The 27,109-nt window shown below is 48.6% G+C and overlaps 1 protein-coding gene and 1 long non-coding RNA gene across 6 annotated transcripts in view; one reads left to right on the top strand and one right to left on the bottom strand.

Moving 5' to 3' along the window:
- Nucleotides 1-7,044, top strand: part of SBF2 (SET binding factor 2) — a 367,203-nt gene extending 360,159 nt beyond the window's left edge. For all 4 annotated transcript variants that reach the window (XM_015596647.2, XM_015596644.2, XM_025038517.1 and 1 more), the window contains 4 exons: nt 368-525; nt 1,177-1,264; nt 4,134-4,265; nt 5,297-7,044. In XM_015596647.2, the coding sequence (XP_015452133.1) occupies nt 368-525; nt 1,177-1,264; nt 4,134-4,265; nt 5,297-5,395 (477 nt within the window). In that variant the 3' untranslated portion in view covers nt 5,396-7,044. The remainder of the gene's footprint in view (nt 1-367; nt 526-1,176; nt 1,265-4,133; nt 4,266-5,296) is intronic.
- Nucleotides 7,045-9,477: 2,433 nt separating this feature from the next.
- On the bottom strand, nt 9,478-23,238 carry LOC112469122. 2 transcript variants are annotated; one of them, XR_003042474.1, is made up of 2 exons: nt 23,046-23,238; nt 9,478-10,381 (listed from the first exon to the last, which is right to left on the bottom strand). It is a non-coding gene; the product is annotated as an uncharacterized LOC112469122 (long non-coding RNA). The 2 variants fall into 2 exon arrangements; XR_003042476.1 differs by lacking the exon at nt 23,046-23,238 and adding an exon at nt 14,659-15,872.
- Between the last annotated feature and the right edge of the window lie 3,871 nt (nt 23,239-27,109).

Genomic DNA, 27,109 nt, shown 5'->3' with positions numbered 1-27,109 from the left:
CTAAACACATATATAAAAGGATTTACTATATGTACTATTTTAAAACCTGCTTTCTTTTTTTCTTACTATGTGACATGTCCTTCCATGTGTCACTGTATATAAATCAGCAGCTTCATCTTTAATGGCTGTCTAGAATTCCATTGTATTGAAATGGCATTTTTTTTTAGCCAGTCCCCTAATGATAGACATTTAGGTTATTTCCAGTTTTTTACTATTATAAACAACTCCAGGATAAAAATCTTTATACATATATTTTGCTTATTGGTCCAGGTTTTTCCTTGAGATAAATTTTTAAGAAGGAAATTATCAGATAAGTTGCTTAAAGTCTTAGTAAAGCTTTTCCTAGCTCCTGTTCTGTCTCTTTCAGCCCCAGAGACACCCTTCAGGCTCTCCAGGAATTGTGCTGCACCTCCCAGACAGCAGCGTGGGGGAGGAGCAGAATACCAGCATCACCCCCTCCAACGGCGTGGACCGAAGAGCAGCCACTCTGTACAGCCAGTACACGTCCAAGAATGATGAAAACAGGTTCATAGGCTGAGCTTCGCTGGGTGGGCTGAAAAGACTGTCCGCACCCCACCCTGTAATAGGCTGGGCCTGTGCATTACAGCTTTCTGGGGACTTAAAGTGGATTTGCTTCGATTCTTTCTTTGTTTCTATTTTAAATGCGTTAGGTGGTTCTTTGAGGAAGAAAAATCAAAATTACAACTAGAATAATACCAAGAGGTTGTAGCTATTTGTGATTGAGGCCTGGTTATTATTATCTCACGTCTGCCAAATCTTTTGAGGGCAGACATCAGAAGTCTAGCTCATGCGAACTCAAGCAAAAAGAGATTTATTCACATAAACTGGGAAGGCCAGCGATGTGCCAGTTTCTCGCACAGTCTTCAGGCTTCTGTCTGTTTGCCAGCTCTGCTTTCCTCTGCGGATTATGTCAATCCTAGCATAGCATAAAAGATGGCTACTGAGAGCACCAAACCTCACAAATTCAGTAATTCCAGCAGAAAGAGGCAGTCTTTTCCCAAAGATCTGGTAGAAATATTCTAGGGAGAACTCTGATTGGCCTTGATTGATTGATCATTTGAGGGAAATAGAGATTTGACAAACAAAAACAGCCATCCACTTACAAAAATTTTTTAATGAAAAATCAATTAACTGCCCCATTGTCATTTCTTCTAGGTCCTTTGAAGGAACGCTTTACAAAAGAGGGGCTTTGCTGAAAGGTTGGAAGCCCCGTTGGTTCGTTTTGGATGTAACAAAGCATCAGGTAATACCGTCAGAGCTACTGAAATCCCTTCTCTCTGGGCGAGGCGAGGCACCATGCTGGCTGCTTCGTGACTCTCGGCAGATAGTTACAGCCCTCAGGAAAGTGCAGACTGCTTTCCTGAGTCCTCTCATGTGCCGCCTGGGGGCTCCTCCATGGACCCAGGGTGTCCCTGAGTGAGGGCAGTAGCCTTCTGAGGGAAGTTCCAAAGTGTATGCAGGCAGAGGCAGTGACAGTTGAGCCCAGGGCATTAAGAGCAGTATAACTCTGCTTCTTAATGCTGAAATGTCTCCTGCTGCCTGCTCTTAAAATCAAAACCAGGAGAGGACCTGAGGTTCTCAGCATGTTACATATTACATGCACATGTAGAGCCTGCGCCTGTGAGCGCTCCCCAGGATACAAATTACTCCCCAGGATTCAGCCATGCAGCATGAAGCATCCATTCAAAGTGGGGGCATTAATTTATTCAACAAACATTATTGAACACCTTCCCTGTGCCCATCACCATACCGTTTACTAAGAAGGCATCATTATCCCTCAAAGATGGCAGCCGCAGAGGAGGGAAGTGACCCCAAAACAGGCAAAAGGGGATGTGCCCACCCAAACCTAGAATTCACAGTGGGCGGGTACTAGACTGACTTCACTGACCGTGTCAAGAAGTCTTTTGCCCATTGTTGGATTCTTAGCTACTGTTACGGCAGCCCACGCTTCCTTAGTGTCATAACCTTTGCTCCAGTGATCTCAGGGGAGGGACCCCTACCCAAACCTTCAGCCCCTCTGCACCCTTCAGTAGTGAGAGCCATATAGTCGCCCGTGTTCTGACTGCAGGCCCCAATCTACCTCGGAACTGACAAGTCAGCCTTGAGGCAGAGGGGTACACCTTTAGATTCTCGATGCTTTCATCTCTAAAATGGAGTCTGTTGAGAAAGACACTAACTGTTACCCCTTTACAACGCTCTGGTTGGATGCATCTAGAAAACTGCTTCCAGGCAAAAACTTTTGGGATTACTTTTCCCTCTGTTCAAGGGGTTTCAGAAAGATTACACAGAGTCTTCGTCGAAGAATGTAGAAAATTTATTTTCAAATATGTAATGGAAGCCCTCCGTGGGGGCCGGTACTTTAAAATAACAATGTCTCTGAAATCATAGTCTAAGGTGTGCAAGAAAGTTCTATTAAGCCACTAAATATATCATAGGAGAATATCACAATTTTTCTGTAATTTACAATTACATCAAATTATATCTGCATTCTTACCAATCTTTTGGATTTCTTTAGCACGAAAGGTATACAGTTTTTCCATTTAGCCCTACTTATATACCATCCCTCAAGGGAGAGAGAGAAAGAGAAAAGTCTGAGGTCAGAACCGCAGTGACGGAGACACATCCCCGCCGTGTAAGTTAGAGAGTGAAATCCAGACTACGGACCAGTAAGACTTTTTCACCAGCAATCACTTTAATTTTTTTTTAATATTTGTCTCATTTTTTTCTTATTCCAAAAGTAAAACATGCTTGTTATATCAAATTTAAACATCTCATAAAGATGAAAAAGTTCCCTGGACCACCAACTCCCAGAGATAACTAATAACAATTTGGTATATATTTCTCGAAATAATTTTCACACATATATGTATAGATATATATGTATAGTTTTGAGTTGTCAGGAAGGTTAAATGAGTTACATACGAAAAAAATCAGAACAGTCCTGGTACATAGTAACCACTCAATCAAATATTATGCTATTTATCCTGTTTTTCAAAAACCATTTATATCTACATGCTATTTAGCAACTTACTTTTTATATATATCTTGAACATATTTTCCCACCAGTTCATATAGATCTTTATCATTTTCAAAAAGCTGTGTAGAATTCCATGTTACTGATGTACTGCCATGTAATTAACCAGCACCCCCATTGAAAGACAGGTACTTCTCTTCAATTTTTAGCTGATCAAAACAGTGCAGAAGGAAACCTCTTTATACGTATATCTTTGCGTGCTTGTGGGAGGGTTTCTCTAGGTAAATTTCTAGAAGTGGGAAGGGTATGTCCATAGATATAAACATTTTAAGTTTTAGTTGATATTATCAAATTGTTCTCCAAAAAATTTCTAACAAATTATATTCCCACTAACAGTATTTGACAGAATCCGGTGCTTTAAATTCAACCTGGATGTTATCAGCCATTTTTATTATTTCTTAACCTAAGTGAAAAGTGAAATCTCATTGATTTCATTTACTGTTCTTTGATCAGTGAGGTTGCCCATCTTTTCAAATGTTTATAGGTCATTTGTGTTTCTTTTGTGACTTGCCTGTCTTTTGACCATTTTTTTACTCAGTTGTTTATATTCTTTGTATCACTTTCTAGAAAAATCTATACATATTCTGAACATTAACCCCTTTTTTTGTTACATATATTTTTTACAGGTTTTAGTTAACATTTTTAATATATAATATATTTTTTTTTAAAAAAAAGATGCAGTCTATCTGTGTAAGGGGGCTCTGTAGTCATGATGATGCAAAAAAAAAATTTAATAAATGTCCAAAGTGTATTAAATTTAAGTTGTAATTTAGAAAAGATTATGTTCCAGTTGACCTGTTTGTGTGTGTGAGGCTAAATTAATATGAATATAATAAAATAATAATAATAATAATAATATATTTGTTCAAATTTCAAAAAAATGTCTTTTTCCTCCTTTCTCATTACCACCTAGTATTTTTTTCTTAGAAGGAATTTTTTTTTTTCAGTGTTTTCAATTTCTCGTCTATTCTTCCAGGCATAGTTTAGCAAGATACAGAGGGAAGCATTCACAGTTTGAAAAGCCATGCCATTCTTCCTTTCCCTGTCTTATATCTGATCTGTATCCTTTGGATTCCAGCTGCGATACTATGACTCGGGTGAGGACACAAGCTGTAAAGGCCACATTGATCTGGCTGAAGTAGAAATGGTCATCCCAGCTGGCCCCAGCATGGGCGCCCCAAAGCACACAAGTGACAAGGCTTTCTTTGACGTAAGTTTACCTTATCTTTTTCTGGCTCTGTCTGCACATGATCCTTATCATCCATCTCCCTCCAAGAATCATGGAGCTTCAGAGCACTTGACGGTGACTATAGATGAGTCACAGACTCCTTGGCTCTGGGAATTGCTACAGAACTTGAACTCAGCACTCTGATCCCCAGCCTGACCTCTCCCAGCTGCCTGTATGTCTCAGAAGGCTACCCATTGCTTTACGCAAAGGACTCCTTCGAAAGGTGACCAAACATATATGAAAGCAAACGAACTCCTTGTTAAATATTGGTAATTATTTCGCTTCCCACCTACTTGCAAGAACAGATGCTGCTTCCTTTATTTCCAGCAGTCTTCATTCTTGACCATCCACAAAAACTGTTCTTGGTCACACATGATGACTATCTACCTTGATACCTTCGGCAGCCCTTAGGTATGCCTTGGGACATTTTATCGGTCACATGGTAAGGGACTTTTCTAGTCCCCAGTGCCAAGCAAGGTTTCATAAAGGTTTACTCGAGGGCCGTGCTCCAGGCCATGAGGCTGCTTCCCCAACTCTAGGTTTCCAGTGTGGCCCCAGCTGAAGACTAGAGAAGGGGATGGAAGGGGACCCAAAAGCCAACTTCAGCATGGTACAAATGAGTCTCAGGCTTTCCCAAGGATCACAGGAAGCATACTGGGCACTTGCCCTGCTTTGGTGTAGTGCACGGGAAAGGCTGGAGGCTCCAGACATTCCTGGCCCTCCTCTTTGGTCAGAGACAACCTCAGGAAGATGTCCAGTTAGCGTCTCCTAGTGCATCTCCTGTTTCTGCCAATACCATCTGGCAGATGCTAATCTGCCATGGAGATGGTAATAGTCCCCTATACTTTGGGGACTAGAGACGTAAAGTGACTGGATGGAAGTGGAGGGGAGAGAAAATTGAGATTCTGGAGTAGTATCAAAGGGGAAGTTCACAGGGGTTGACTCACACACTTGCGCAAAGCCGTAGAACAGACCTTCCCTTCATCTCTGGTTCTCTTTATTTGGTTTGGTAGCTCAAGACCAGCAAACGTGTATATAACTTCTGTGCCCAGGATGGACAGAGTGCCCAGCAGTGGATGGACAGAATCCAGAGCTGTATCTCTGATGCCTGACACCCCTGGTCAGCCCAGACAGAAGAGGAAGGAAAGACTCGTGCTGCCAAATAGGAAAAAGTGCATGAGTCCTCGAGGTGCTGACAGCTTTCTGTTCAGTTCTGATGAGTCAGCACAGGGCCTGAGGTTCTCCTGCCCGGTCTTACCCCATCCCCTATTTCAGCAGTTGCTGTGTCTACTTAGCCTGAATGGATGTGTCTGGTCAGGAGCCCCAGGCACTCCCTGCGACTCGCACTAGATTGTTCTAACAGGGTCTTAGTGGTTAGGGATCAGAAGAATGCTTCCTGAGCCAACTGTCATCCATCCCATAGGCAGAATGGCCACCACCTGCTTGGGTCCTTCTTCATGAAAGCTGGATCCTTTTTGTTCTCTGAGGTCATAACTTCTTTAGAGAGTTTTCCGACAAGCAAACCTGAAAACCCTCTAAAATTATGTTACATTCTGCATAGAGGAGGTTTTCCAGCAGAGCCTCCTGCTTTTAGCGCCTGACCTCAGAGATGCTCAGTTCTCTGATGCTGCCAGAAGGTTCTTCCATAATCCCTGCTGGCCACCAGGGTTCACAACCAGAGCATTGGTGCTCAGTGGCAGGCAGAGGGGGAACATGGGATTATCCTCATGGAAAGATTGTCCAAGGGATGATGCAACAATGACCAGGCCAACACAGGAAATTACGCTTTCCAAATTACTGGATTCTCTGGGTCAAAGGTGCCCTGAGGATCCACGATCTTGTGCTCCTACGTCTTCTGCTCCCTGACAGCCTCTTACGTGAAATAACATGCAGAAAGCTGAATGCACTAACCCACAAAACGAACACTCGCACTGACCTCCTAATGAAGTGAAGATGTTGGAAAGACAGAGCCAGCTGTTTATGACCACACAGCACAGCCCTGTGACAAGGCCACAGCACATGTGGCACGATTGGAAACCCAGACAACACTTCTGCACATGAACAGTAAGAACTGTTTTTAGATTTTCTCTACTTTTGATAACCTTGTAGTTGTTCAGCTTAAGATCTGAAGAATGCTGTTTGTTCACAGGGAAAAGAAGCAGCATTTCTGCTACCGCCACTGGCCACTGGAGTCATAGGTAGCGGGATCATTGCGTTTGTTCTGAAGTGTTAATATGTTAAATACCAAACTAATGTTTCAAAAATATGTATATATGATTTCTATATCCGTGTTTTTCAGATAGTCTGCTTATAATTTAATATAAAATTAACTAAACTGATTCAGTCATAAGATTTTAGTAACAAAATGGTTCCCTTTCTAAAAAATAAAAAACTACTTTGTAGGTTAAAAATAAATCAGATTTTCAAATTTAAAATTACCTACACACTAGGAAATAGAACTGTGTTAATAGATAAGAAATTGGGAGAATAATAAGAATGAAGGATTTTTCTATCATTTTCATTTTATAAATTGCCACCTGTGAGAATGGTTTTTGCACATTATTTGTATTTTTTTCTTTGTATATGAAATAATTTTTTGTACTATGTAAAATATGGAGCCCATTGTACCTTCAGCTATTTGAGACTGTACACAGTGCTTCTTTTGTAACTGGATTCTTTTAACTTTCATGAAGGCATTTTATGCTTGACATTCACTAACCACCTTGAATTAAATTTATTGCTTAAGAAAAAGCATCCCTCATTTACTGTGAAATAAACTCCATTCTGCAGTACATAGCACTCAGGAGAAAACGTTTCAGGATTCATACATAGGACTAAAGATTCCAGGGTAAAACACAGCATAACCTATTTCATGCCGTGATTCTATTCACGTCATCACTACCCTTTGCTCAGTAAGTAACCAGACGTTGAACATGCTGGAGTGAGCTTCCAGGTTCTGGACACGTTGCTGCAGAGTTTAGGTGAGAGACATGAGGCCACCACTCCTAGTCTGTGCCTCTAATGAGCTGTGTGAAATTGGTTAAGTCCTTTACTGCTTCTGGGTCGTAGTTTCACCACTTATGGCATGTGGCAATTTGTGAGAATTTTAGGCAGGAGAAATTAAACTCTAGTTTCTGCTTCAGGAACTTGTTAAACAGCACAAGAAGGATCAGTGATTTTAGCTCTGTTCAACACTTCTGGTTAAGCCCTTGCAGTTGACCTCGGAGATCTTGGCCACACTCTGACATCTAGCCAACAGAATGCAGGTACCTGTCGTAAGGCTGAACTTCTAAGTCTTTTGATATCCAGGAGTCCCCTCTGAGCCAGGCACAAGGGGCACCCGAGAGCCACAGAAGCTCAAGGTGAGGTAGTGACACTGCTTGAGCCCTCAACACTTCTGGTTAAGCCCTTGCAGTTGACCTCGGAGATCTTGGCCACACTCTGACATCTAGCCAACAGAATGCAGGTACCTGTCGTAAGGCTGAACTTCTAAGTCTTTTGATATCCAGGAGTCCCCTCTGAGCCAGGCACAAGGGGCACCCGAGAGCCACAGAAGCTCAAGGTGAATTAGTGACACTGCTTGAGCCTTCAGATTTCCCCGGTCTAGAGAGCTCCCATGATCCAGGCAAAGGCCCTCAGGCCTCTTCTTCATGGCTGGCCCTGGAACTTGCCATTCTGCCCTTGCTGTGTCCCTGACATTCAATCAGGAGAAAAATAGCTAGGACACAGAACTGAGCACAAGCCATGTTTGCAGAGTCAGTGTCCAGGTGCCCTTCGATCCTCAGGTCTTAGCTGCAAAGGAAGTGTACCGAGTTCCAGTGGAGAAAGACCAGGGACTGGGCTCTGCAAGAGCCTTAACAGGACCCCGCCTCACCTGCAGCTCTTGCAACAGAGCCATTCTACATCTAGGCTCTTGAAAGATGCAGACCCAAGGCAACACATTAGTGCAAGTCCCACTCCCAAACCTCTCCACCCTACGGTCTCCATTCCAGAGCTAGAGTGTAACTGGTAATGGCCTGGCAGGTTTGCTTCTCAAAAGAAATCAATATTTCTGGCTATTTCATCAGAAATGCCTTTAAGAAATAGCCAGAATCAATATTTCTGGCTATTTCATCAGAAATGCCTTTAAGAATTGTTAAGTAACATTATTACTCCATTAAGAATTTCTGAAAGATCTCAAGCTGATAACCGGGAAATGCCCTCCACAATGGCAACCAGAACTATGAATTAAATAAATTGAATACAGTAGTATTGATGAAAAGATGGGGCTTAGAGTAGGACTGTGAAAGTTTTATAATCCTAGCCAATCCTGTACCCTTTTTTTAAAGCAAAAAGAAATAGGTGGAATTAATTTTAATGACATTTTATTTTTATATTTTAACAGCATGTCAAAATCATTTAAACGTGTAATCAATACAAAAAATATTAATGAAATATTTTATATTCTTTGATCATACTGAGTCCTCAAAATCCAGGGTTTATTTTGCACTTACAGCACATCTCAGTTTGCAGTAGTGTGATATCTTCTTTCTGACACCACTTCTACCAAACGCATGTCATTTTTTCACACCAATTCTCCGACACCAACTGGGTGTCCAGCAATTTCACCCAGTTTTGACCCTAATTCACCAGAGTTAGCACGGATCCCACAGTTAAGGGCTCAGTCCCACAAGACTGCCCCCACTTTAGATTTCAGTTATGTGTCCCAGGGGCCACCTGTCCTTCTGGCTAACTGGCTATGAATTTGGGGGTTCCCATAACCCCCTCCTCAGGTTCAGTAATTCTCCAGAAGAACTCACAGAACTCAGGAAAACACTTTACTGACGTTTACCAGTCTGTTATAAAGGATACAACTCAACAACAGCCCAATGGAGTGGTGTGAGGATTCCACGCCCTCTCCGGACGAGCCGCTCTCTCAGCCCCTCGATGTGGTCACCAGCTGGGAAGCTCTCTGAAATTTGTTCAAGACTTTTTATAACCCATTTTCCGGCCTCTCTCCCCTTCCTAGTAGCTGAAAGTTCCTACCCTCTGTTCATAGGTTTGTTCTTTCTGGTGACCAGTCCCTGTCCCGATGCCATGTAGGAGCCCCACCCCAGTCACTCAATTCATATAAACACTGGTGAATAATAAAAGACACTCCCAGCACTCAGGAAATTCTAAGGATTTTAGGGACTCAATGCCAGGAACCCAGGACAAAGATCAATTTTTTTTATTATTATCATTATGCTGCGTGTCCAGTGCTACCATACTAGACAATACAGACTTGGAGCGAATAACCTCACAGCAGAACCTGCAGTGGGAGGGAGAGACTTGAGTGCTTTCTCTAATCTAATTCACTATATGACCTGGAACCAGTCCCTAAACTTTGCTGGGCTTTGACCTATAAAATGAAGGACTTAGGTGATCTGTGATTCTGTGATTCAAACTTTACCTTTGCGAAGGCTCGGGTTCCAAACTCTTTACAAGATTTGCTGGAAAAGACCAACTCATCTAAATCAGTGCTTCTGAAAGTGTAATGCACATATGAATGAATCATCTTGTTAAAATGATTCTGATTTGGTAGGTCTGGGGTGGGGTTAGACATTCTCTATTTCTAACAAGCTCTCAAGTCATGCCAAGGCTGCTGGTCCAAGGACAACACTTGGAGTAACAGAGAAGTGTTAGTCCCAGTCCTCTGAGAAGCAGATACCAAATAGGAAGGAAAAGCAAAGGAGGATGGAAGATGTGCCCCTTATGAAAGAGAAAGGGAGGGACAGACTGCAGTGCAGTTCTCAGGAAGTTCAGCCAGGTGGGTGAGAAGTCCTCAAGCCTTCAGGAGTCATCAGAGGAATCCCACATCTCCCGAGAATGGGCCCACCTAGGATCCGCGCCACACTCAGTCATCAGACAGCGGCCAGAGGGAAGCCTGGGCTTGGCACAAACGCCGCAGTGGATCTGAGAACATGGCAGCTGGGGCCGACAGTCACTTACAGTCCCTGCAGTCGGAGACGTGGGAGAAGTCTTCATGGTTGTCACTTTCCACCCCTCATGCCACACAGATCTGCTTCCCCACCAGGTTCAGAGAGCAGCTCCTCCTTGTTTCCCTTGGGCCTCTCTTCCTAAGGGAAACGGAGAGAAAGTCGGAGGCCTGACTACAGCCCCTGTCAACGCAGTTAATCTCATCCCTCCCTTCTCGGTCCATTCTGAATTCCCTCACCCTCCGCAACCTCGGCAGATGCTGGCGGCTTCACCTGGTAGCGTGCCCAACCTTCACGCCAAGGGGGACGGAGAACCTGAATGCTTGGTAAACAAACCCTTCTCGAGTCAGAGTTGCCATACCTGTTCTTTCACGACTGCAGTGGGCATTACCTGGAGGTGCTCGGCGATCGCCTGCATTGCACTCATATTCCTTTCTGCCCCCGTCACGTAGAAGCAGCCCTGCATCCTGCTGATCAGGGTCACATAACCGGACACAGGGATCTAAAGTGACTGGCAGCAAACATAAACTGTCCTGCAGTAGGACCCTTGCTGCCTCCCCCAGGGGAATGCTATGTCGTGTGGAATTCTTTGCCTTTGCATCAGGCAAAGTCCCTGATGTGGCGCTGATTGGGGCTCTGTGGTCAGGAAAGGCAAACCCATACCCAGAATAGCTCTCTTTTCCTATGAGGATGAACTGCCAGCCCTCCCAGGATGAAAGGGGTGATGTAGTCGTCTTGCCCCCAAGTGCTAAGTTGGTCACCATGAGGAATAATGCCAGATCAGGGGCTCAGCACTGGTCTCCGTTGCTGACAGGTTGGACATTCAGAGGCTGTGCTGTTGGGCCCACGTTAGCCCTTATATGGCTTCCACCTCTGCCACAGTGGCCACTCCACTCATATGCCCTGTGTGCTGGTTCCAGTGTAGTCAGTGACAATGACTGCCTAGTGTAATATGCAAGTCATTGTGTTTATTTGCTTATTCACTGCCTCCTCTGTGTTGGGTATTCCCTAATGGGTATTAGCATGTGGTACTAAATCTTCGCACTTCATGCCTTCTCCCATATGTCCGTCCATCTGCATACCTCTACCCCACACCTCCTTGCCCCTAGACTTCCAGTCCTTTCCTTCTGGCCCCCTGACCAAATGGCCAGGCCATTGGTCACTGCTAGTGTGTATATGTGTATATGTTCTGTCCACCTTAGGCCACTTTTCTTGTGCACAAAGTAGATGGCCAAGCACTCTGCTCACAGCTCTACGCAACAGGAATATTTTCTCTTTCCCGTTCCCTTAACACTTTGTCATGTAGCTTGTACCCATGTGCCACGTCAACCATCCACAAACCAAGCTCTGGCTTTGTCCTTCTTTTTCAACTGGTTGCACAGGATCCTCCATGCGGCCAAAGGTATAGACTAGGGGACAGGCTCTAGCTATGTCCTTATGCAGTTTGCTCATGCCCTCTGGCCCTACTCAGGCTTAATCCCAGAGGTAGCATTTCCATCTTCTGATGGACTGCGCCAGGCCCATCTGACCTTAAGACTTGAAGCATCCAGCAGAACCCAGCTCACAACGAGCAGTTTCAGATTCCCACCTGGTGTTCTGTCTCTACCAGAGCTTAGTAACATGCCAGAAATTGTTTTTCTAAAGGTGTGTAATTCTCAGTTGCCAATGGCATGGCCTAACCATAAAATCCCAGGGGCCTGCTTTGCAATTTTCCCTCTGGGACTTGCCATAAAGTCTATCCTCCATCTTTCCCTTTCCCACTACTGACACTTCCAATACCCAAGAGTCTGCCAAACTGTATCACCCGGATGGCAGGGCTGCTTGCACTGCAGCCTGGACCTTCTGCAGAGCCTTTTGCTATTAGGGGACCCACCCACAGCTGGCAGCCTTTCATGTCACCCAGAATAATGTGTTGTCTCTAATTCCAAAGAGGTTCCCAGGTGCTGTGCTTCTTCACTGTGCCGAGATAGAAGATGCAACAACTTCTCTTACTTGGGACGGGATATCCCAGTGTGCCCCTAACCACTGAACCCCTAAAAACGTCACTGGAGTGATAGGTCCTTGGCTCTTCATAGGTTTTATATGGCCACACTCTGGAGCGCATGTGACTTGGCTATGGCCTCTAACATATAAGAACCTCTTGCTCATCCTGTGTAATCAGCCCAGTGTCGCTGACGTAAAGGATCAAGATGGTCCTGATCCCGTGGGATTATATTACAACAGACAGCAAGGCAGTCAACATAGCTCTGAGGCAAAACCGTAAATGAACATTGTCTCTTCTACATGAATGTGAACTGTTTCTGACCCTCTTTTCTAATCGGAATAGAAAAGAACACATTCACCAAAGACTGCAAGCCACATGCCGAAGGCCTGATTAACCTGCTCTCGCAGTGATTCTAGGTCTACAGCAGCAGCTGCAAGCAGGGCGACTACTTGGTTGAGCCTGAGGCAGTCTGCAGCCTTCCTCCAGGATTCATTCGATTTCTGCAGCGGTCAGACTGGTGAATTAGGTAGAGATGGTAGAGACCACCGCCCCTTCATCCCTTAAATTGTTAATGGTGGCGTTAATCTCTGCCACATCCCCTGGGATGAGATATTATTTTTATTTACTATCTTGGGCAGGACAAAGGAGTTGGGAGAAAGTAGTTTCAGGAAATTTCACTTGGCCTTCTCTGCCATGATAGCTCCTAGCTAGTAGGCCAGAGATCCAATGTGGGGGGTTATACTAACTGTCAAAGCAGGTGAATTCTAATTCAGCTTTGGGACCAAGGGACTACTGGGTGGGTTCGTGGACCTAACGAACCCACCACAAGCCAGACTTCAGCCGGGACCCTACTTATCGCCTGGCCTCCACAGGCCCCGCTCTGAAAAAGGGCCCTTCACACTGCTTTGAGTCTCCAGGGGTTAATGTCTACTCAAACTCTGTCTCTACTAGTCCTCAGCTGTCTTGTTATTCTCTTTTCTCTCATAAAATACCACACAAATAAATGACCATAGGCCTTTGGGGGGAAAAAAAAAAAGCTGAAGGAATCATCACGCTTCATATTTGCTGCAGTTTTGCAGTCCTCCCTCCTGAGACCTGGCCGCCTCTGCAGTGAGTTCCGTATCGGAAAATTGGCTCGGGTCGGGGAAGTGAACAAGAGACCGTGACTTTCATGACTTTCTATCGCCCCTGCCTCCCGCTTCTTCATTCCTGTCTGCTGTTTCGGTTGTAGATATTAAGCAGAGACGCGTTGGCTGCCCATCTGTTTTGCCCCTAGGGACACCGTGCTCTATTGACTATCTTCACACCCTTCTGTGGGTTAAATAAAGCCCCTTGACTGCCCCCTCTGGCCATGCCAGTCATACTGTCCTTATGCAATCATCCCATCAGCGTTCCCGCTTTCCTCAGCGTTTTTTCTTCCTTCTCTACCATCTGCCAGGAGAACTCAGGTATTAATACTTCACTGAATGTTGGCCACTACTTTTCCCAAACTACTGAAAGCCACCACAGCAGAGCCCGCCCCATCCCCTAGTGATCTAGCTAGGGTATTAAATTACATATATCGCAAGAAAGTGCCCTGGCCAACCTTACGTTCCAGCCCCCTTAATCACACACTGTCCAAATCCAGTCCCAGGTACCCCTGGCTCCTGGCAGCATTCAGGATGGATACTACTCTTTCATGGTATAGTCTCTTTTTTCCCTTATCAGGCTCGGCATGTCTCCAGCCAGATTATTCTGGAATTTAACCCTAATTATTGTCCTTGGCAACCAGGAAAAGGAAGTGGGGCTACTGCTGAGAGAGCAGCTGTCGCCCTGAAGGGGTGAGACCTCTGCGGCATCGTACAGCACAGCAGAGGTGACAGCTCTCATGAGGAAGGGTGAGCCACCCCTGCAAGCTCAGGGGGTCAGGGAGGCCACAGCGTCCACCCAGATACCTTTATCTCGTTTCAGGGTTCCAGATTTTCCCCACCAGGGCCCGACCTTCACATAACTACCTTGGCTGAGCATTCAGACTTATCAGGAGTTCTGCAACTCTAACAATTTGTCTTCAGCCTGCCACTCAGCTGTATCTGTTCTCCACTGCAGGAGATAAGAGCCTCTTTGTAAGCTACCACAGAGGCTCTGCCTTTCACACTTCCTGCCTGTTAGTGGCCCGCGGTCCCTCTTCATCCCTCTGCTTGGTAGCAATACGAGTTCGCAGTAACCAAGCAATTTTCAAAGGCATCGTTCCCCCATATTTTTAAAGTGCCTGAATTCTCACGCCTGCCACAAGCACTCCTCTCCTCTAGCAAATTTTCCCAGGTCCTCGCCAGTGGAATATTTAGCATTTGAGCTGCTATCTTGCTCCAGGGACTATCTGGGGCTCCCTGTCAACCGGGATGGCATCCTCCTTCCCCGCCGCTGTGAGTGAGACAGTCCCAAATCCTCATCTTACCGCTCATGTTAGTTCTTGTCATTGAAGAAGTAGACACCAGGACAGGATCCTATGGGCAAGAGATTTTTAGGAAAACACCTGTGAGTGAAGATGGGCAGGGAGCCGGGGAAAGCTGGGAGGGATGGCAGACTGTGATGTAAGTTTGACCCCCGTGAAGGAGAGACAGAAGGACAGAAGGTGCGATGCCGTTCAAATCTAAGAAAGCGTCAAGGCCAAAGGGGAGTCCTTGTGCCAAAATTAAATTCAGTGCAAACAGCGATGGACATTAGAGCGTAGCAGCAGGGGCCAGTCTGAGATCAGGTGCATTTTCATGGCCACGACCTAAGGTCTAGGGGTTTACCTCTTTAGGAGCACTAGACACAAAGGAACAAGGGTATCAGCATTTTCCATCTGAGGTCAGTGTACACTGAGGCCTCCGGCTCTGTCACTTACTAGCTTTCTGGCTTCGGGTGGTTTCTAACTTCTCTGAGCCTCATTTTCTTCAGCTGTGATGATATAGGTGAAATTACCCAGCACAGAATGGACTCTCAGTAAATCGCTGGTTGAGTCAGATTTATTCAACAAATATATAATAAACACCAGTGCAGGCTGGACACTGTTCTGCTCCTGAGGAGTAGCTGAATGAGTAAGGTACAGCGCAGGCCTGGAAAAAGAGATAGACTGTCTGTGGGGGGTAGAATGACAGCCCCCCCAAACATGTTCACGTCCTAATCCCCAGAGCTTGTGAACGGGCTACCTGACGAGGCAAAGGAGAATTGAGGTTGCAGATGGAATGAAAGCTGCCTGTCACCTGACCTCGAGAAATTATCCTAACTATGCCCGTCATCACGAGGGTCCTTGTAAGTGAAAGAGGGATGCAGAAGCGAGTGTCAGAGTGATGTGGTACGAGACTCGACCAGCCATTGCTGACTTTAAGATGGACGGAAGCCATGCACCAAGGAATGTGGGCAGCCTCTGGAAGCTGGAAAAGGCCAAGAAAACTGATTGTCCCTCTAGAGCCTCCAGAGATGAACCTAGCCCTGCCGACACCTTGATTTTAGCCCAGTGAGACCCATGTTAGACTTCTGATCTCCAGAACTGTAAGATAATAAATTCGTATTGCTTTAAGCCACTAAGTTTGTATAAATTTGTCATAATGGCAACAGGAAATCGATGTAGCATCATACAGATGGTATGTGCATGACAGGGCTACGTGCAGGCACAGGAGCCCAGGACGGGGATGCTGGATGGGGAAGGCCCGGGGAGAGGCAGGAGGGAGGCGGAGAGCGGAGGCGCCATGGAAGGCGTGGGCTCAGGGGGCTGAGTTGGTCCGGGAGCTGCCGCCAGGCCTCGAGGAGAGGCACTCACAGACATGCAGACACACAGCCCTGACACATAGACAACAGACAAGGGCATGCCTGCTCGTTCGCACGTGTACACTTGGAGCTGTACACATCCTAGTGACAGAGTCACTTATACACTCAGGCCCCGTCGGACACATTTTTGCCCGGATTCCACCTGACCTTGGAGCCCTCTTGCAATATCCACATTTCCTGGAGACAGCTGAGTTTTAGCAGGTGGGTCTGGGGTTCCCTGCCATGGCCCTGTCACTTGAGCCTCACCAGAAGAAGAAGGCTGGAAGTCATTTCTCTGCCCCGGGCTTCAATATGTGCCAGTGTAAGCCCTGACTGTGCACGTATTCTCCACGAACTTCCAACTGTAGCAGGAAACCTACTATGAATGGGCTGGTCACCCAAAACCACTGTGTGTCCACCTTTCTATGCACATATCTGTTCATTAGTCACTCATTCAACATATATTTTTTGATGCTGACTGTGTGCCGATGCCTGTTTTGGCTACTTTGGACCCCAAGTAAAACAAACCATTATCCATACCTGCAAAGTATGAAATCTAGTGTAATCAGAGCTGTGACAGGGTAGGGACAGCTAGGGGCCTGTGTGAAAGTGGGAGGAGGTCCTAGTCCAGCCCTGGGGATGAGAGAAGCCTTCCCTGAGTAAATGACATCTCTGCTGAGTCTTAGGACACGGAGCTGGCTAGGCAACGTGAACTGGAGGAAGGCCAGGACGGAAGTGAAGCCAGGTTGTGATGCATGTTTAGAGAGAGCTCCCTGGTGAAGAATGCACGGGGGCCTGGGGACAAGGAATGGCAGGTAGGGGCTGTAGTGGTTGTTTGTACTGGAAAGGGCAGAGAGCAAGGTAGAGGGGGAAGCTTCAGAGTCATGCCTGAGGCGGCCTGTAGGACTGGGGCTTAAATGGTGGGGGCAGAGGATGGGGAAGAGGAGAGGGGCAGCCAGGCACTCAGGTCGCTGCCTGGGATCTTGGAAAATAGCTCCAGCCTCAGAGTCAAGTGCCAGGAGTTGGGGAAGAATGGCCGGGCAGAGAGCAGAGGCCCGGGCCCAACGCCACCAGTGGGCCTCACGCTTCCTCAGGAGTGCTGGTGGAGGGTGGGTGTGGCCAGCACTGCCAAGCTCTGCATGGCGTTGTGTCCCACAGTGTCAGGCAGGAGACCCCCGTCCAAGTCACAGACTCACTGTACAACTTGATGGAGAGAAGGCAATTGAGTAACCCCTCCCCACTTTGCAGCCGAGGAGTTCATGGCTTGGAGAGATAAAATGACCCGTCCAGGTCACAGAGCAGTATCTGATAGAGCCGGGTTTGGATCCAGGCTTGTACGACTGCGTCCTACGCTCACCCTCCCCAGCTTCGACCAGGCCAGTCTTGGTGCCAGAGAATCAAGAGTGCAGGGGACCTGTCAACCCCTGTCTCCCACCCAGCCTGGCCAGGCCACTTAGAGGGCCGTTGAAGGCCAGCAGCCTACCCTCCATGGCATCACCCTCCTGGGGACTGGACCAGGGCATAAAGTTCCCTCCGTGAGCAGAACGAGCTGGGGACCTCCAGCGAGAGGACGAGGGGCCCACAGCTGCCTCCGCACTCTCACGCCCTCTCCACATGGGCTGCGACCCCACCACGAGACCGCCTGAGAAGCACGCATCCTGGTCTGAAAGTGAGGGTTCCTGCCTCCCTTCCAAGAAGTGCACAAGCCTGGCTTGTCCCCCACTGTCACAAGCTCAGCAAAGCTGGGCCTTACAGGAAACACTGGCCTGGTCAGAAGAGGTGGAGGGTTCAGGGCTTAGAACCGGGACGTCCGGGTGATCCTGGTGAAATCTGGTTCCGTCTGAGCCTCTGTTTCCTCATCTGAAACGTGAGGTTAGGCTCGTTTATCCTAAAGCTTCAGCAGCTGCGATGGTCTTTGCATCAGCTCTACAGTCCCTGGCCCCATTCCAGCCTAAGGGTTGGACAACAGATGCCTGGTCCCTGCAGAGAGCCCCCAACTCTGGCCTCAGCAGATCCACCTCCTCATTCCCCTCGGTCCCCCGAGGTTCGAGGTTCTGTGGAGCCCCAGCCAGAGGAATGTGAGCCATTCCCGGCATCTCCTCCCCTGTGGCCAGCCCAGAGAGGGGCTGGGGCCTCTGGGCCATTCTGACAGGAAATTAGCTGGGCCTGGCCTTCCCCACTACCAGCTGCTCTGCTGACCCTGACCCTGTGTTTTCCGAAACCTGATACTGCAAATTTCAGAGCCTCTTCTCCATTACGGAGGAGGCCTGGCCAGCTCTGCGTCTAATGGGCCTCCAGCCTACATGCAGATCAGCCTTCCTGTCCTGGAAACAGGGCGCCTGGACTCCAGCCCCTGCTGGGATCATAAGCAGGCCCTCCCCTCTCCGGGCAGTACTCTCCCCATCACTGAGCCACAAGGCAGACCCGGGTGTGAAGTGGCTGCAACATGGAAAACCGGGTTGGAGGCACGCCAGAGGGGGCGTGGGGAGAGACCACTTTAGCGGCTGTTGTGGTCCTCGGAAGAATGACGGTGGTTTGGATCAGGATGGGACAGTGAAGATGTGAAAAACTGTACAGAGTCCAAAGCTACTGTAGAAATAAGATGGAGAGAAACATGGCAGTCTGGCCACGGAAGCTGAGGGGGAGAGGTGCGAGATCCCTGGGTTTCTGACTCGCACGGCTGGTCGGCTGGCAGTGCCTCTCGCTGAGATGGTGGGCGCCACGGGCCGACCAGGGCTGCAGTGGAAGGGGAGAGGATTATGAGTTCGGCCTGGGGCACACAGAGGCCGGGGTGTTTCTCAGATGCCCCAGTGAACAATCGAATATACAGAGAGGAATGAACTGGAGGAATGAACATTTAGGGGCAGAAAAGTAGAGGCAGACATCGGAGCTGAGACAGGGATCGAGTTGCCAAGGGCAAGAGTAGGGAGTAAGAGGAGAGGAGAGGCAGCCTTCACCTCAAGGACACGGCTGCTGACTGGTCGATAGAGGGTGGACCTGCAGGAGAAATTGGAGGAGTAGCCGGAGCTGCAGAAAGAACCAGAAGAATGCTGTGCTGTGCGAGATGAAGCGCGTTTCAAGAGTGCTGGAAGCTGCCGGAACACTTGGAATAGGAGGACTGAAAACCACTTCAGATTTAGTGTCCTGGAGGTCACTGGAGACTTGAGGGGACGCGTGTTAGTGGAGTGAGGGGAGCAGAAGCCAGCCTGTAGTGGACTGGGAGGTACCGAGCGGTGAGGAAACATGGAGGGTATGTGTAAGCAGCACTCGGGAGGAATCTTACTGTGAGCAGGAGGCGGCTGGGGCTGCAGCTGGAGGGAGGGACATGGAGTAAAAGGACTTTTGCTCATCCTCCTTCTAAGGCAGGTGAGACTGGAGAACGTTTGTATGTTGCTAAGGAGGACCCTGTTGACAATGCCTGAGAAAGCAGGCATGACATGCAGGAAAACAGTTGTGAGCCAGCGGGTAGGTTTGCCAGGGCCGATCCACACATCAGGGGCTGAGCTAGAGGAAGCGTGCGACCCACGGCTTCCTGGTCCAGGGCTGTCTTCACAGCCCACTCCTGCATACTGCTCCCCAAAGGCACAGGGAGCAAGCAGCTCAAGAGTCGCCCCATCCTGTTCTACCCAAAGAAGAAAACTTTCTGTGGGATGCGGAGGTTAAGAAAGGTGAGAGCAGGTTCCGGCAGGTCCAAGGGCTGCTCCTGAGGTGCAATGGACACTAGGGAGCTGAGAGGGGAACCTCTCTGACCCTGCTCGCTGGGCTGCCTGGGGCACTGCCCATGGTTAGTCTATATGCCTACAGCCAAGGTGCAGCACCTTCACGGCCAAGTGCATGTACCTTATGGACCCTATTTAACGCTAATTGTGGATAGCTGGCATTGGAGATTGCTGGGCAGACACCGGTGGGCTGTGATAAGGGTGCTATATCTCCGGAAGAAAAACCATGGGCCCCTAGGCCTATCATGGGCATAAGGCCCATTGGCAGTGACAGGAAGCCTGGAGACCTACTGGATGACATCCCCAGTCACTCCATTCCAGCTTGGCAATAGCCCCTGGCTCTGCTGGCATACAACTGTCCCAGGCATACCAGAGGCAGTGGTTCTCAGAGGGTAGTCCCTGGACGAGGGGCATCACCTGGAAACTTATTGAAATGCAAATCTTCAGGCCCCACCACACATCTGTTGAATCAGAAACTCTGGCTGGGTCCAAGAGTCTGTGTTTAACCTTTGAGATGATTCTGAGACACCACTGCCATAAGTATATCTATGCTTATGTATGATATATATGTGCGTACACACACACACTTATAACCTGCTTAAAAGAGGTTGTCTGTAGTAGAGGTAACAGGCTTCCACCCACCCACCCATCTATGTCACCATCCTACACCCAGCCTCCCAATCACCTAGACACCTAATCATCTGTCTACAAGTCAAACAGTCCATGGAGCCTTTCATCTTGATAAACATCCATCAGCCTAGAGTCCACCCATCCACCCCTCAGCACATAACCAAACAATTCTCCCTCTATACAGCAGCCTTTCAAAACATACATGGTGGAGTGGGTCCAGATTATGAAAGGTCTTGAGCACCAGGCTAAGGCAATCCAACTTTATTGCTCAACAGTGGAAAGCTATGGAAGGATTTTGAGCAGAAAAGTCTGTCATATCTGTATTTTAGAAAAACAACATAGGCAGCTATGAATAAGATGGATTAGAGGGGAGACTCTAAAGGCTAGAAAACCAATTGGTATAATGTTGCAATATTCCAGACGATGAATTAGGGCAGAGGAATAGTGGCTAGAGAAAGGAAGCTTCTAGAAGCACACAGGGGAGCAGCCCTGGCAGAAGGCCCGCCCCGATGGGGGACTGTCTAATGGGGCCTTGGTCTGGCAGCCACTGGGTAAGCCCAGGCAGTGTGCTTGCCCCAGCTCTCAATGAGGCTGCACCTCCTGCACATTCAGCCCAAGATGTCCAGGACAAGAAGTTCCCCGGAGGTCCCAGGAGGCCTAACCCAGAACCAGTTCTTCCTGGACCTATCTGCAGAGCCCTTGGTCCTAACAGCTCAAGCCCCCAACCAGGTGACACTTCCAGAGTACACAGTCACCCACCAACTCCAGACTCACAGCTCAGCCTTGGCTGTGGAAAGCTGGGCCTCTTCTCTCTTAATTTTCTCCAACTCCTCAGAGGCTGGGCCTCAGGCCCAGTGAAGTCACGGTCTGGGAGGCAGCCCTGGCTCCCTGCCTGCCCACGGAGCTATATTTGGAGCACAACAACTCCCTACAGACACAGACTTAAGATCCACCCTGCATCACTGCCCCAACTGATTTTACCTAGTACCCAAGCAGTGAAGTAATACTCACATTTTCACTTTATTCATTCACTCATTTGTTCACTTATTTATGCATTCCACAAATATTTAATGATCCCCTAGTATGATATAACAGGCACAACAGGGTGGATAGTGGGCACATACACGTAGGTGTATCTATGGGTATCTGTCTAAAGAGGGATGGCAGAACAGACTCTCAGTACCCTCCCCTAGGGTTCACTGGTGCTGATGACTCAGAGTCAGGTGTATATGGCGTCTGTGGGTACCTGAGTGCATGTGCATGTAGGCACGTGCACGCTGGAGAAGCAGCTATGACTCAGCTGCACACGGCATCTGTATGTACCTTGTGAATGTGTCTGTGTGTGCAGGCGCCGAGCAGAAGCTCTTGCCCCCCAGGGAGTGGGGGAAGTGGTTGTGACTGACTCAACTGCATATGGTGACTGCGCACCCACAGACCAGCTATGACTTTATGGCCTTGCTCACTTGCCAAACCAAACAGCCAGTGTTGGGTAAAAACATTCTATCCCAGTATGTAGGGGGAGAAGGCCCCAAGCCAGGAGCCTCAGGCAAGCAAGAGAGATTCAGCAGCCTGGGCCCAGTTGCATTTGTCCCCAGACCCCTGACCCGCCTCTCCACCACAGGTATAGGGTCTCCCCTCTCAACCTCTCTCTGCCTGGCCTCCTGGAAGCTCAGAGGCCACACCCCACACTGACTCCTCCATCATCCTGATCCACCAGTCCCAACTTGGCACACATCAGGAACCAGGCCCAGAGATACTGAGCGGCCCGTCTAACCCCGTTCCCTACCACACACACAAAAAAAACCTTGTTCCAGCCATGGTTGCATGTTTCTTCAACATCCGTGCCCAGCTATAGCCTTAGCAAGCACAGCCTGGGGACCTTTTCTGATCTGTGGGCTCCTGACCCACTGCCTGGGCAGCGGCCCTGCCCCACCCCCCACCCCTCCCTCTTTGTTCTTTGCCCTCTCTCTCCCTGGCTGTCTCTCCCCTTATCTGTCCCTGGTCTATCTTTGTCTCTTCTCCAGGCGGGCTGTCTGCAGAGAAGGCTTCACAAGAGTGGAGGTGCTGACAGGGTGTGGGTGTGGGGAGGATACTCTGTGTCCCTTCTTGAGCCTTATCAGGAGAACTGAAGTAACTGCTCAGGGCTCAGGCTGGAATTTCGCCCTGGATGACCTTATTCTGTTTGCTGGGGCCTCCACAGGGACAGCAGGGGTCAAACCAGTCAGGGAACAGGCCTCTGCTTGTTGGCGGCTCCTCCTCACCCACTCTCATCCCAGCTCGGCTGAGCAGGTCCACAAGAAGACAGAGCGGGGAGGGCCGTCGCTTTCCTAGGCACTCACAGAAACAGGGCCTAGGCTATGTGTGTCGCGGGGGGTGGTTTGGAGGGGGGATGTGTGACTCATGGCCAACGTGCCTGCAGCCCTCCTTAGGGCCCCCTAGAGGAAATCCCTAGGGCTGAGGATGAGCCGGGGGCCTCCCCTCCGCTTTTCTCCTCAGGTGCTCCCAGGCAGGCCTGCCCTTGCCGGCCCATGGTACGTGCCAGGAAAGGCCCGGGAGTCAGGACACGTGGGTTTTGTCCCTGATCCATCATTGCCTGTGTCCCCTTGGGCAATTGCCTCACTCTCTGAGCCCCACTTTCCTCATTTGTAAAACAGCGCCAACTTCCTGCGTTGTTGAAGATAAAATGAGATCGGAACAAGGTTACCTCCCCGTAGGCTCAGCGCTTGAGTCTCCTCCGCCCCCGGCAGGACACCGCGGTGACCCGCGGCCCACTCTCCGGCCCCAGGGCGGCCCCTTGCTTCCTGGGAAGCGAGGGGGAGAGGCTGCGGCGCCCCCGCCTCGCACCCGCCCCGCCCGATGGGACCGATCCGTCCGGAGAAAGCAGGACATTAGGACAGCAGGACAGCAGGACTGCGCGAGGCCGCGCCCCGGGTCGGGTGGGGACCCGCGGCGCACGCCTGCCACCTGGCGGCGCACGCCGGACTCGCCCCGACGCCCGGGTCCCCGCTCGGGCCCACGCCCCCACCTCCCGCGCGTGCCTGGGCACAGCGTCATTTTCCTCCAAAGGCGTGACCATTCCACTGCTCTGGGCCTGAACCGTTTTACAACCTGCCATGGAGGTGCGGGGTGGTGGGACTGTCCCCAATACGGGCAGGGGCGCGTTCCTATTTCAAACTAACTGAAATACTGGCACAGGGGGCTGGGCGTGCATACCTGCTTCTCTTCCATTTTCCACACTGGATAGGTATTACTTTGTGATTAAAAAAAAAACTACTTGTAAATTATTTAAGTGTCTAACCACTATGCTGTCCACCTGAAAGTAATGTAAAATAATATTGACTGTCAACTGTAATCGAAAAATAAAATTTAAAACAGAAAAAAAAATTTTTTGAAATCACATGGGGGCCTAATTGACCTGTCTCTCAAGGGAATTCTGAAAGTTTTAGGCCTAGTTTCTAGTGTCTCTATTTTCATGAAGTCTGTGGGGATTAGGACTTGAGGCTTTGGTGGTCCATCCTTTGTATATATGCTGGGACTACCTTTATTTAAGAAAGAAGGGCAAAAATGTCCCCAGCCTTAGGATAGAGCGAAGAAAATGCTCCATACAGGCCAGAAATTCTTGAGCATTTCCCTTGTTGTCTCTGCAGCGCTCGATGGGGGAGGGGAGACTCTATCCTGGGTTATGTGAGGACAAGGATTTGTTTCAGAAAGGGCCATTAAAGGCCAGCATATACTAAGCACCTACTAGATGCCATATGCTGACAATACAGTCATGAGGTTGCCGTTCTGCCCTTAAGGAGCTCTGGGCTTGCCTTTGGGAAAGTTCATCAGAGCTGCACTGCCAATGGGGAGTCTCATCTTATTTGTGCTGAGGCAGAATCAATACCAATCAGAACATCAAAAGTGGTAGTGGGAGCCGCAGCCAGCCCTGGGAGGTAGAGTGAACGGCTCTGGCCCCCACAGCAGAAAAGCTGTAATGGCAGCCAAGGAAGCCACGGGGTCCCTGAGGGGTAAGCGGAGGCTGGCGATCTTTCAGGCTCTCCTGGGAGACAGCAGTCACAGGCCCTTGAGATCCACTCTGTGGCCTAGCTGAGCCTCCGAAGGGCTGGTGTGACTGAGGAAGTGGGGACACTTACTGGGCAGGAGCCCCCACCCTGGGACCTCATTTGTTCACTCAGCCATTCAAACATGTGTCAAATACCTGCCTTTGTAGGACACCTCGGAAGTGATACCTACCTGTGGAAGTGCAAAACAAGTACCCTGGGTATTTCCCCAAATCTCCAGTCGCCTTGCATGACTGATCTACCTCAGTCACCTGTGGGATTTTCTCAGAACTTGCCAGTCCACTGGCAAAGTCCCCATGTTGTGGCCAGGCCCAGCCAAGATGGAAAGCCCCTCGCCACATGACTTAATGCACCAAGATGAAACATCATGGGTAGTGTGTCTCTGCGATGTGGAGAAACCTGAGCAGGTTATCCATTTCTCACCAATGAGGTTACAGATGGACATCATGTGCTTCCAGATGTGACACTCTGAGAGGACACTTCATCTGTGCAGTATTCCCTCAGAGAATACAGATCCTGAATCTAACTCACTCAAGGTGACACGGTAAGGTAGAACTATGAGTAGAACCCATGTCTGTGACACTCTGAAATCAGCCTCCTTTCTAATCCAGTACTTTTAATGGCCAAGCACTGCCCGTTTATAATCTTAGGCTGTGAAGGCAGCCACTCTAAAAAGAAACTATTCACTCTGTCCCTTTAGTCACCTTCCAGCCCTGAGGAGTAAGTAGCCTTGGGACTCAGGGATGATATCTTCCATACATATGCCTTTCTTGAATAGCCTGTGTGTTTCTTGTAAACAAATATTTCAGACACAAATGCCCTCAAACTGAGAACAGAGAGCTCTGTTTGGCAGCATTGGACAGTAATGCTGTTCACTTTTCTTGCATGAGAGGAGGGGTCTGGGCCAGGGCTTCTGAGGGGAGTAGAGGGACAGATGAGTGTGGAGGTGGCAGCATCCTAGCACCCATGAAAATGTAAAAAGTAGAGCCCAGTGAGGCCCACTCTCAGAGGCCCAGCATGGGCTGCCAGTCAAAGCAAAGAGTGTTGGCTGAGGGGAAGAGGCGGAGTGACATAGGACAGGAAATGAGAGATTCAGATGAGGAGGAGGGGGCAGATTGCTGGTCTGGGGGCTGAACAGAAGGGATTTTGCTAAAGTTTCCTCTCCCTGCTGCTCACACCCTGCTGGCCCTTAGCAGCACCCTGTGGACTACTGTCAAAAGGTAGACAAAGTCAGGGAGGAAGGCCTGCAATCCTGTGGGCACACAACCCTAAGAAACAGTGAGCTGCTTCCATGTGGTGGAGACAGAAAAGGAATCTGAGGCTAGCCCCTGTTGGAACTTAGTGTCCACCATAACTTACTCACAACCCAGGGCCAAAGATTCAGCCGCCTCAGAAAGGTCAGTGAAAGCTGAGCATAGGACTAGAGCATGGACATGCGACTAGCTGGGTGATGGGAGGATAGAAACACCAAAATAAAAATGTTTGACATGCAAATGTATTTAAAAGACCTGAGAGGAGGCAGGTGGTATGATGAAGAGGATCAGGAGCTCCAGTGTGGAGCTGTCTCATCCCCTTCCAGGTCCTTCTCTGCAAAGTGAGGGGCTTGGTCCCACTGACCCCTAGGGACTAGCCAGTTCTAGCATTCTAGAGGCACTACGGTTACAAATAGTAAACTGCACAAATATTGAGTATAAATGTTGATACATTTCACTTGTGTAATTAACCACTATGCATTTCATTCCCAGGACCCCAGAAGGTTCACTTGTGCCCTTTTCCAGTCAAACCCTCCCCCCGCCACACACACACATACCACTAGGTAACCACAATTCTGACTTTGAAGTCTATACATTAGCTTTGCCGGTTCTGGAAATTAATATAAACGGAATCATTTAGGTCCTTGTTGGCTTCTTTGCTCTACTTAATGTCTGAGATTCATCGTTGTTGCATCTCTCAGTGACATGTTATTTTAATTAAAGTGTATTTCTTGCAGCACAATTCATCAATCTATTCTCTACTGATGGGCATTCGGGTTGCTTCTCGTAGGGCCATCCTAAACTAAGCTGCTGTGACCTCCTCGTAGGGTCTCTGGTGGACACGTGCCTTATTCTCCTGGGAGTGGAACACCTGGCCTGGAGGGTAGGTGTCATCTTTAGCTCTAGTAGATACTCCCAAATAGCTTCCCAGAGTTGAGCGGTGACTTTTACAGGTCTCAAAATGAATATATGAATAAAGAAGGAAAGTTTTGGAAAGAGAAGGGGAAGAAAGAAACATATTCCTCAAACGATTCTCGACTGATTCTTTCAATAAAATTTGAGCACTTAACTATGAGCTGGTGAAAGCCCAGCACCTCTTCCCCACTTCCACATGGCCTGACCTTAACCCGATCCTCACTCCACTAGGGCAGCTGTGCCTTGCTGGCACTATCTGGAAAGTACGATGGAGGCTTTGCCAAGTGGAGCAGGCAACAGCGCTCAACAAGGTACCTCACCAGCTGGGCACTAAACCGGAACACTCATCCCTCACCAGCTGCTGAGTGGTTATGACAGACTCTCCCTGCATTTCGCCACTCAAGTTAAGAAATCAAGATTATAGTAGCTTTTATTCTTCATGCCTCAGCAACCTGCATCACAGACAAGACTTTCAAACATATCCAAAGCAAGTCCCTTTGGATGAAAAGTCATTGAGCGTTCTGAAACACAACGCC

The sequence above is a fragment of the Pteropus alecto genome, unplaced genomic scaffold (assembly GCF_000325575.1).
Source record: "Pteropus alecto unplaced genomic scaffold, ASM32557v1 scaffold461, whole genome shotgun sequence".
Taxonomy (NCBI): Eukaryota; Metazoa; Chordata; class Mammalia; order Chiroptera; family Pteropodidae; genus Pteropus; species Pteropus alecto.
This window is presented reverse-complemented; position numbering and strand designations above follow the sequence as displayed.